The sequence below is a fragment of the Orycteropus afer genome, unplaced genomic scaffold (genome assembly GCF_000298275.1).
Source record: "Orycteropus afer afer isolate SDZICR_OR568_19922 unplaced genomic scaffold, OryAfe1.0 scaffold00483, whole genome shotgun sequence".
NCBI classification, from domain to species: domain Eukaryota; kingdom Metazoa; phylum Chordata; class Mammalia; order Tubulidentata; family Orycteropodidae; genus Orycteropus; species Orycteropus afer.
The window spans coordinates 538,405-549,950 of NW_006922070.1; the positions used below are offsets into that span (position 1 = coordinate 538,405).

Sequence of the window (11,546 nt, forward strand, 5' to 3'; positions counted from 1 at the left end):
TCTTGAGAAAAAAAGGGAAAACAAAACAAAACAAAAAACCTTAAATTAAATTAAAAAAAAAAAGATTTCAACCAAGAACAGGGAAAAGAAAAAATGCTGAAAACTAGGACCTGGGAGGGGAAGATTAAGAATAATAACAAAAAGGACAAAAGTATTAATAATAATAGTTGTTTTAAAACAGACAAATACAAGCAAACTAATCCCGAGAAAAAAGAAAGTGAAAAAGAAAAAAATAAACATAAAAAAAAGAGAAAAGAAAAAAAAGAATCAGTGGAGGACAGGGCAGGGCACCCAGTCTCCATCTGAGCACACAGACTGTGATGGAGTTCCTGTGGGCCCAGAAGGTAGGTGGGAGTGGGGGATAGCTGCACCTCCATTCACCAAGTGGGTGTGGGGTATAAGAGTAACAAGAGGAATGTCGTGCCTTTTCAATCTTGTGGGTCTAGAGTGACCTTGGAGTTGCTGGACAGCAGAATGTGTTCTTAAGCTCCAGGAGTCTGTGAGAATGCTGTCTCTTTAAATATCCAAAATAGTCAAGCCGCTTTTTAAACCTTCAAAATGGCGGCGCCCTCTGGACCAGCAAAAGTCCACAGCTCAGCCAGCCTTTCTCTTCACCTTCTCCGTTTATTCCGCAGCCACCATACACAGTCCTCTGTGTAGTCCCTGGCTAGTAGGGCAGATTTTTACATTAATTCTTAGGTCCTACCACCACTTGGGAATCTCCAAACTGTGCTGTGCCTTCAGGATCACTCAGGATCACTGCCAGACTGCAGATCCGTGTCTCCTTTTTTGGTATTTTCATGCAAATTCTTCTGCTAGTTGGGGTTTAGTCCACTTCTATATCCTTCCCTTCAAGGTTCAGGGGTCCAGGATTATCTTCTGTGTCTGTGTTAATTGGTTTCCCTTTTCTTTGTTGAATAGGGCCTGTGCAGTCTTTCTGCCTAGTCCACCATCTTGCCAGAGTGCCACATTATTTTTTATTGGGATTTTTTATAGTTGGTAACTTAATTCTTATCCATCCTTTGCATGTAAAATGAACGAACCAAACTCACTGCTGTGGAGTCACATTTGAGTCACAATGACCCCTCCTTGGGTTTCCAAGGCAGTATCACTAAACTCTCTAAATTTTTTAGGTATTTTACTCTTATCTCAAATCATAATAAAACCAGTTGCTGTCAATTCAAACTCATTATGAGCCAATGTGCATTAGAGTAGAACTGTGCTCCAAAAGGATTTCAATGGCAGATCTTATTTCATAAGTAGATCACCAGGCCTTTCTTACAACATGCCTCTGGGTGGACTCAAATCATCAACCTTTGAGTTAGCTGTCAAGAACATTAGCCCTCTGTACCTCCCAGGGACTCCTACCCTTAATCCCAAATCTTAATTAAAAAAGAGAAAATTTCAAGAGCTCTGACAATATCTCCTCCATAGGACTTGGCTTAAATGGACTCTCAAGCATTTCTTCTTTTGAATTTTTTTTTTTCTCCACTGATCTTATAGTTGGCTGTGGCTATAAGGAAGGAGACCTGGTGGCACTGTGATTAAAGCTGAAAATAGTGACTGGTATTGGTGACCAAGCAGAATACTAGAATTCAAAATATACTTCCCTTACTGACCGACCACACACACATACACATACACACTCACTGTGGTAGTTCAGTTTGTGTGTCAACATGGCTGAGCCTGGTTGAGTGGCTGGGCAGCTGAATGTAGTATTCCCCATGATGAGACTGGTAATCAGTTCCATTGTGGAATCTACTGTGAGCAGCTGAGTAGCTGCTTTGAGTATGTGGTCTGCTTCCTGTATATAAGAAACAGCTTTGGGAATGGTCTCTAGTTTATGGCACGCTTGGACCCTGCATGTAGTCGTGTCATCCTTCAGCAGCCTGCCATATGCAATGCAATGGACTTGAATCAATGGCCTGTCATGTTTTGTAACATCAGAACTGTGCTATTTTATTTGTTGACCTTGGGCTTGTTAGCCTCAGCAGCCAGGACCTGCCTGAGTGAAGAGATGCCTCTAGTTTCAGTGGGCCAGGAACACTTCAGCTCTGGCTGAAGCCCAAGGTCAAGGGGCTTTCACGCAGCTGCTAGAGCCTGGCACTTTGAACTTGGACTTCTAGCCTCCCAAACTCTAAGAGAATAAACTCGTTTGTTCAAGCCATCCCATTTGTGGTATGTTCTTGTCAGAGAGGCCCTAGGTAACCAGAACACTCACCCACTCCTATTCTGATGTACCTAAAAGGACGGAGAAGGTGTGAGTATTATGTAAAATGTTCCTGTGTGATTCTGATAAGTCTCATTTGGGAGCACTGTTTCAGCACCCTGACTCTCCTCCGTCTTTACCATGTCCACTCAGATTCAAAATCATGGCTTTAAGGTTCTATATATTAGCTGTAATGTATGCTAATATTAGCATCACCTTTAATGTTAAATTACTTGGGTTCTCATTCATTTTCGCATACATGTTAAAGCAATGTGTTTTATGTAAACCGGCATTTCTTACTTCCAATGTTTCAAAATACTGACAATTGTTCTTAAATCCTATCAGATGATGGCTTTAAGTTAATGAATTACTATGGCTTCCTTTTAATTTTAACAAAAGGTAATCAGTCAGGTCTCTGGCTACATCTGATACCTAACTCCCAACTGTTCATCTTTAAGAGAAAAACATACTTTTTAAAATGCAGAGGGAACATAGTGATTTTCCTCCTTTGAGACTCTCCCCAAGAGAGCCTTGGAGATCCTGCCATCAAGGCTGCAGGCTTCATGGCCACGATGTTCTACTCTTGCAGCCACTCAGCCCTTTCCCAGTTCTCTGTGCTATTCTGAAATCCCATTATTAGGTCAGAGCATATTTATTACCCAGTACACACATTAATCAGTGACACTGAGTTGCTGGCTCACAACTCTCCTTGCATTATCTGCCACATGCAACTTAATGTACATCTTCCCAGAACTACTGTTCCAATTATAGTGCACCCTCTGAAAAGTTCAACTGCTTTTCTGGCTTACTCTGCAGTTCTTTTCAACACACAAAGATAAAAAAGGCTTACTTAACCAGCTGCTTTGAAAGAGGAGCAAAGTAAAGTAAAAAATGTCAGATTCTGACAGTTCCTTGGCATCATGTCCATTAAACAGCTTCAGCTCTTAGCCAGACACAGATGATATACCCATACAGTATGAAACTTAGGACCAAGCAAATGCCTTGAAGTTTATAATCCAAATTTGCATCCCGAATCAAAAGCATTTTAAAAAAGAAACTATAAGCACATATGCTAATTCCCTTATTAATGACATACATGTAACACATCCCATGCCTATCAGTTTTATATAAATAATCTATCTTCATTGAATTCTCCCAATAAACTTAGACATCCATTTCTTCTTTAAGCAAAAGAATACAATTCACATAAGCAAACATATAAACAAGAAACACACCTGTAGAAATGAACAATATACTACAAATCTGAAGATCCCAAAATAAGGGATATAACAAGACAGTACTAGAGAGAGCACACTTTTCAAATCAATCAACATTATTACCACAAGGCTTAAGTAGATTTTGTTCAAGAGACTCAACCTCATACCTTGAATGTCCACTGCTGGTAACAAAATTCTCATTCTATCAACGTTGTTGTTATAATTGTTAGGTGCTGTCAAGTATGTTCCAACTCATAGCAACTTTGTGTACAACAGAACGAAAACTGCCCAGTCCTGTGCCATCCTCACAATCAATGCAGTGCTTGAGCCTGTTACTGCAGTCACTGTGTTAATTCATCTCACTGAGAATCTTCCTCTTTTTCACTGACCCTCTACTTTACCAAGCAAGATGTACTTCTCACAGACTGGTCCCTCCTGATAGTATGTCCAAAATAATGAAACCAAGTCTCAGCATCCTCACTTTTAAGGAGCATTCTGGCTGTATTTCTTCCAGACAGATTTCTTCATTATTCTGACAGTCCACGATATATTTAATATTATTCTTCACCAACACCGTAATTCAAAGGAATCAATTCTTATTGATATTCCATAGTCATTACCCAGCTTTTACGTGCATATGAGGTGATTTAAAATACCATGGTTTGGGTCAGGTGCACCTTAGTCTTCAAAGTGACATTCTATCTCTTTCACGTTTTAAACAGGTCTTTTGCAACAAATTTGATTTCTTGATTGCTGCTTCCATGGGCATTGGTTTTGGATCCAAGTAAAATGAAATTGTGGACAACTTTAATCTTTTTTCCATTTATCAAGATGTTGCTTATTGGTCCAGTTGTGAAGATTTTTGTTTTCTTTATATTGAGGAATAATCCATTCTGAAGGCTTTGATACTCTGAAGATGTTTGATATTCATGAATAAGTGCTTCAAATCTTCTTCATTTTCAGCAAGAAAGATTGTGTCATCTGCATGTCACAGATTGTTAATGAGTCTTCCTCTGATCCTGATGCCACATTCTTCGTACAGTCTAGCATTTTGGATTATTTGTTCACCATACAGATTTCATGAGTCTGGTAAAAGGACAGAACCCTACACACACCTTTCCTGATTTTAAACCATGCACTATTCCCTAGATGTGTTTGAATGACTTACTCTTGCTCTATGTCCAGGTTCTCCATGAGAACAATTAAGTGATCTGGAATTACCATTCTTCACAATGTTACTCATTATTTGTTGTAATCCACACAGTTGAATGTCACTTCGTAGTCAATAAAATACAAGTAAACATCTTTCAGGTATTCTCTACTTTCAGTCAAGATCCATCAGACATTGGCAATGGTCTTCCTCATTCCACATCTTCTGAATTTGGCTTGAATTACTGGCAGTTTCTGGTAGATGTATTGCTGCAACCATTTCTGAATTCTCTTCAGCAAAATTTTACTTCTTTGTGATATTAATGGTACTGTTCAATACTTTTTGCATTCTGCTGTGTCTTTCTTGGAATGAGCACAAATATAGATCTCTTCCAGTCACTTGGCCAGGTAGCTGTCTTCCAAATTTTTTTACGTAAACTAGTGAGCACCTCCAGCACTGCATTGGTCTGTGAAACATTTCAAATGGTATTCTGTCCATTCCTGGAGCATTATTTTTCACTTTCAGTCCAGCTTGGATTTCTTCCTTGAAACTATCAAATATTGACCATATGCTACCTCCTGAAATGGTTGAACATTGACCAACTAACTTTTCTGTACAGTGACTGTGTATTCCTTCCATCTTTGTTTAATGCTTCTTGCATTGTTCAACATTTTGCTCATACAATCTTTTAATATTGCAACTTGAGGCGTGAGAAATGCAGAACATGTTCTTCCTTTTTGTTTTTCCAATTCCAGGTCTTTGCACATTTCATCATAACACTTTGTCTTCTTGAGCCACCCTTTGAAATCTTCTGTTCAGAATTTTTACTTCATTATTTCTTCCATTTGTTTCTGCTCTCTTCAAGAGCAAGTTTCAGAGTCTCCTGTGATGTTAATTTTCTTTCTTTTCCATGATGTTTTACTTTCTTCATGTATGATGTCCTGACTTGATCCCACAAGTCATCAGGTCTTCAGTCATTAGTGTTCAGTGTGCCAAATCTATTCCTGAGATTGCCTCTAAATTCAGGAGGGATATACTCAAAGTTGTACTTTGGCTCTAATGGACTTATTTTTATTTTCTTCAGCTTCAACTTGAACTTATGTAGGAGTAATTGACAGTCTGTTTAGTAGTCAGCCCCTGGTCTTATTCTGAATGATGATACTGAACTTTTCCATTGTTTCTTTCTACAGATGTTGTAGATTTGAGTCCATGTATTCCATCCGGCATAGTCTGCGTGTATAGTCACAGTTTATGCTTTTGAAAAAAGGTATCTGCAATGATTAAGTAGTTGGTCTTGAAAAATTCTATTGTACAAATATGGATCTCTTCCAGTCAGTTGGCCAGGTAGCTGCCTTCCAAATCTCTTAGCATAACTGAGTGAGTGCCTCCAGCAGGACATCCTTATGTTGAAACATCTCAATGGGTATTCCGTCAATTCCTGGAGCCTTGTTCCTCACCAATTCCCTCGCACAGCTTTGACCTCTTCCCTCAATACCATTGGTTCTTGAATATACGCCACCTCCTGAAATGGATGAAGATTGATCAGTTCTTTTTGGTACAGTAACTCTGTGTATTCCTTCCATCTTCTTTTGATGCTTCCTGCATCATTCAATATTTTGCCCATAGAATCTTTCAATATTGCAACTTGAGGCTTAAATTTTTTCCTCAGTTCTTTCAGCTTTTGGTTTTCTAACTCCAGGTGTCTGCACATTTCATTATAGTAATTGGCTTTGTCTGCTTGAGCTGTTCTTTGAAATCTTCTGTTCAGCTCTTTTATCTTGGCATTTCTTCCATTTGCTTTAGCTACTCTTCACTCAAGGGCAAGTTTCAGAGTCTCTTCTGACATCCATTTTGGTATTTTCTTTTTTTCTCATCTTTTTAATGACCTCTTGCTTTCTTCATGGATGATGCTCTTGATGTCATCCCACAATTCTTATGGTTTTCAGTGGTGTTCAATGCATCAAATCTATTCTTTAGATGGTCTCTAAATACAGGAGGGATATAGTCAAGATCATATTTGGCTCTCATGGACATGTTTTAACTTCAAGTTGAACTTGCATATGAGCAGTTGATGGCCTGTTCCACAATCAGCTCCTGGCCTGGTTTTGGCTGAAGATAATGAGCTTTTCCATCACCTCTTGCCACAGATGTAGTCAATCTGATTCCTGCGTACTCTGTCTGGAAAAGTCCACGTGTATAGCTGCCATTTGTGTTGCTGAAAAAAGGTATTTGCAGTAAGTTGTTGGTCTTGCAAAAGCCTGTCATGCAATCTCCAACATTATTTCTGTCACTAAGGCCAAATATTCCAACTACTGGTGATTCTTCATTTCCAACTTTTGCCTTCCAATCACCACTGATAAGCAACACATCTTGATTGCATGTTTGGTCAATTTTAGACTGCAGAAGTTGATAAAAAAAAAAAAATGCTCAATTTCCTCATCTTTGGCTTTGGTGGTTGGTGCATAAATTTGAATAATAGTCATATTAACTGGTCTTCCTTGTAGGCACATGGATACTGTCCTATCACTGACAGCATTGTACTTCATTGTACTTCAGGAAAGATCTTGAAACATCTTTTGTGGTGATGAATGCCACGCCATTCCTCTTCAATTTGTCATTCCCAGCATAGTAGATCATATGGTCTTCTGATTCAAAATGGCCAAAACCAGTCCATTTCAGCTCACTAATGCCTAAGATATCAATTTTTACGCATTCCATTTCGTTTTTGACAACTTCCAATATTCCTAGATTCATACTCCATACATTCCATGTTCCAATTATTAATGGATGTTTGCAGCTGTTTCTCCTCAATTTGAGTTGTGCCATGTCAGCACATGGAGGTCCTGAAAAACTTACTTTATGCATATCATTAGGGTTGGTTCTACTCTAATGAGGCAGCTCTTTCCCAGTCTTGTTTTGAGTGCCTTCCAACCCAAGGGGCTAGTCTTCCTGCACTGTGTTGGACAAATGTTTCCAAGCTATTCATAAAGTTGCCCAGTAATGTACCAGACAGTGTTTCTCTGCATTTTATAAGGTTTTCCCTGGCTAATTTTTCTTTTTTAAAAGTAGATCTCTAGGTTCTTTTTCCTAGTCTGTCTTAGTCAGGAAGCTTCACTGCAACTTGTCTACCATGGGTGACCCTCCTGATATTTGAAATACTGATGACATAGCTTCCAGCATCATGGCAACATGCAAGCTACCACAGTACAAAAATCTGACAGACTAGTGGTGGTATCATCCTTAGGAAACATGTTACTATCAAAAAAGCAACAGACACTAATCTTCAAAAGTGCCAGGGTGGTGGCGGGGGTATGCACTAGAGCTGTTAAATAACCATGATTTTCACACAAAGCAATTTGTCAATTTTCTCTTAGTCCTCATTCAAGGTGGCTCCATTACCAAAGCAGCTGTTTCTCCTATTGTTCTAGTCAGCTGCTACTGAGTCAGTTTTAACTAATGGTGACCCCATGAGTGCAGAGTGGAGCTGTTCCATAGAACTTTCAAGGCTGTCATCTTTTAGAAGCAGATCACCAGGCCTTACTTGTAAGTTGCTTCTGGATAAGTTCCAACCATCAACCTTTTGGTTAGTAGTCCAGTGCTTAGCATTTGTGCTAGCCAAGGATTCCTACTTATTATTATAAAAGCATAACTGTAAGGTGATTTCACCCAGGAGGAAAATGCACATCAATTTCCACCAAGGTAAAGTGAACACTAAGATTAATGAAAGTAGCGCATATATTAGATAACTCAGAGAGAAAACCTAAATGACAATGAACTATATTAGGTGATCATTAATACTTCTTGACATCATCTGAGGACTGGAATAACTTGTATTACTATCCTTCTTTTTTGTTTTTTAATTTTTTAATTTTTGCAGTGTTTCCTCCCCCCCTTCCCACCCTTGATGACCAGCAAAGAAAGTTTTCTTCCATATATTAACCTTTCCTTGACTTTTTATAATAATACATCACTATTATTCTTAACCTCTACACAAATTTATTGAATATTATTTGTGAATTTCTTAAGAGTGCTGAGCTCTTCCTCCCTACCTGGCCTTGCGAGGCGTATCAGAGAGATGTACACATCATGGCAATCTCTTTCTTGTGGTATGATGAGTTGTACTGTCTGAAAGTTCTTGCAGCGAATAAGCAGAGGGCATCCAGTAGCCGTTGTTGCCTGCTTTTCAATAGTAGAAATTTGACTGTGAAGAATCTAGAACCAAAAGTTAATAATGACAAACTGACCACAAATAACTGATAAATACAGGGAACAACACAGACTACAAATAATAGCCCTTCTATGATAAACAGAGAAAAGACTGAAGTTGTCAAGAATTTCATTGTGTTTGGATCCACAATCAATACCCATGAAAGTAGCAGTCAAGAAATCAAAAGACATATTGCATTTGGGCAGAGTTTCTGCAAAAGACCTCTTTAAAGTGCTAAAGAGATAAGATGTCACTTTGAAGACTAAGGTGTGCCTGACCCAAGCCATGGTATTTTCAATTGCCTCATATGCACACAAAAGCTGGACAATGAATAAGGAAGACCGAACAAAAATTGATGCCTTTGAATTATAGTGTTAGCAAAGCATTCGAATATACCATAGGCTATAACAGTAAAATGAACAAATCTGTCTGGGAAGAAATACAGCCAGAATGTTCCTCAGAAGGGTGGATGGTGAGACTTGCTCTCAAGCATTTTGGAAATGTTATCAGGAGGAAGCAATCTTGGAGAAGGACATCATGCTTGGTAAGGTAGAGTATAAGCAAAAAAGAGGAAGACCCTAAATGAGATGGACAGACACAGTGGCTATAATAATGGGCTGAAACACAGCAATGATTGTGAGGATGGTGCAGCACTGAACAGTGTTTTGTTCTGATGTATGCAGTGTCACTATGAGTTGGAAACAACTCAGTGGCACCCAACAACAAAACAACAAGCTGTTGGTGGTCCAGCAGGCTTCGGAAGAGATCTATTTTAAAAGAAAGCATACTGAAGCACATCTCTCTGGCCTTTTAGGAGGGGTTCTACTCAGTCCTCAATGGCAACACTTCACTCTTCACATTTTCTCCTGCTGTATACTGCCTACCACCTCCTGCTAAAAATGTAACAACGTTCATAAGATATAGAAAGGTGAAAATCTACAATATTGGGATTCTGTTTCCAGTAATTGTGTCATAACTGATTTGCTATATAAAATAAGACATACATCTCATTATTAGTATCACAAATATATGATGATGAGACTCTTCCTAGTTTCTCTTTTTTTGATCTACAAGTAAAATGGAGACATCATAATAAAATGACTAAAATGGCCTGCATTATAGGAGGTGATGTATGATTGGTTCTAAAACACAAAACAAAACAAATGTAGTAAAAATATGGCAAAAAAAGTACAACATTATCCAAAAGAATTGAAAGCAAGAAGAGAAAGGTGAGTGCACACCAATGTTCAGTACAGAACTATTTAAAACAACTAAAAGGTAGAAACAGCCCACATGTCTCTCAACACATGAATGGATAAAAAAAAGTACTATGTAAATATTTTTAGTAGCATACTAATATTGTTGCATCTCTACTTGGCAGCTGTGATAAGCATTTGGATCTTCTGGATCTTTCTAGCACTATCTTTGATACTATTTGTTATGGATTGAATTGTGTTCTCCCAAAATATGTGTTGTAAATCCTAACCTTTTCACCTGTGGATGTAATCACATTTGAGAACAGAGTTTTATTTATTTTGTTAATGTGGCAACATCAGTGTAAGTGTCTCATAAAACTATAACTTTTAAGATATGAAAGAGTAGATAAAGGTACAGAAGAAAGGAAGCACAAATGGGGCAGGATAGATGCCACACCACATGAAGACTGTCAAGAACAGAACAGAAGCAGAATAGAGACAAGGGCCTTGCCTCAGAACCAACAGAATGGAAGTCTCCCCTAGAGCCAGTGCCATACATTTGGACTTCCAGCTTCTTAAACTAGGAAAATCAATCTCTGCTTGTTAAAGCCATCCACTTGCATTATTTTTGTTAGAGTAGCACTAGAAAACTTAGACACTTCCAACAATATTGCATAAAAAGGTGAAGTAGATTAGATTATACAGAAAAGGTGAAAGCACAGATTTTAGAACCACTGCTCTGAACATCCAAAGCCATAGCTCACCCAACTCACCACAAGGACAAATAAAAAGAATGAAGGATCAAAACTTTCTGTTTCAAACATAAGAAAAAACATGTAAAGCCAAAAAAGAAGGAAAACATACCCAAGTTTCTTTCCTTGCATCAGGTGCATTTTCCACGAATATGACATGAGTAGCTGTCAAATACAAAGTCCCTAGGGCTGCTTTTTTAGAAGATATTCGATCTACCAGGCGGACATTTTCAACCTAGAGAAATCAGGTTGATGGAAAGAGTTACAGTAATGCAAAACAATCATTCACAAAAATAAATAATGAGATCATCTATTCACTACAAAATACAATTTTGAGAAATCCTCTAATAATAAAAACCAAAACTTATCCCCATAAAATTAATTAGTTAGAGTTTGGAATATGGTTCTGTATACCAGAAGTTAAAAATTCATCAATTACTAAACAATGCCCTTAAATGTACCACAAAAGATTTATAGAACTTGTCCTTTAATAATACCCTCTCTGGGTTTAAGTGTTGTTGTTGTGTCCCCTTCAATTGATTCTAACTAATGGAACACTATATGTATGACAGAGCAGAACTACCCCATAGGTTCCCTAGTCTGTAATCTTTATGGGAGCAGATTACCAGTTCTTTTCTCCCACAGAACAGCTGGTGGGGTCAAACTCAGACCTTTTATTTATTTACTTTGGTTTATTTTTTTTTATTTTAAGAGCTTGTATCTTCCATCTTGCTCCAGCACTAGTAGCAAAGTTCAACAAGACAGAAAATAACAAATGCTGGCGAGGTTGTGGAGAGATTGGGACTCTCATACAC

General features: G+C 38.2%; 1 protein-coding gene across 1 annotated transcript in view; it reads right to left on the reverse strand.

The window, feature by feature from the left end:
* MTMR7 (myotubularin related protein 7) overlaps positions 1–11,546 on the reverse strand; it is a 161,999-nt gene that overhangs the window by 116,125 nt on the left and 34,328 nt on the right. Inside the window, exons 2-3 of the mRNA XM_007954943.2 lie at positions 10,844–10,966; positions 8,626–8,788 (exon numbers count right to left, since the gene is read on the reverse strand). Of these exons, the coding sequence (XP_007953134.2) occupies positions 8,626–8,788; positions 10,844–10,966 (286 nt within the window). The remainder of the gene's footprint in view (positions 1–8,625; positions 8,789–10,843; positions 10,967–11,546) is intronic.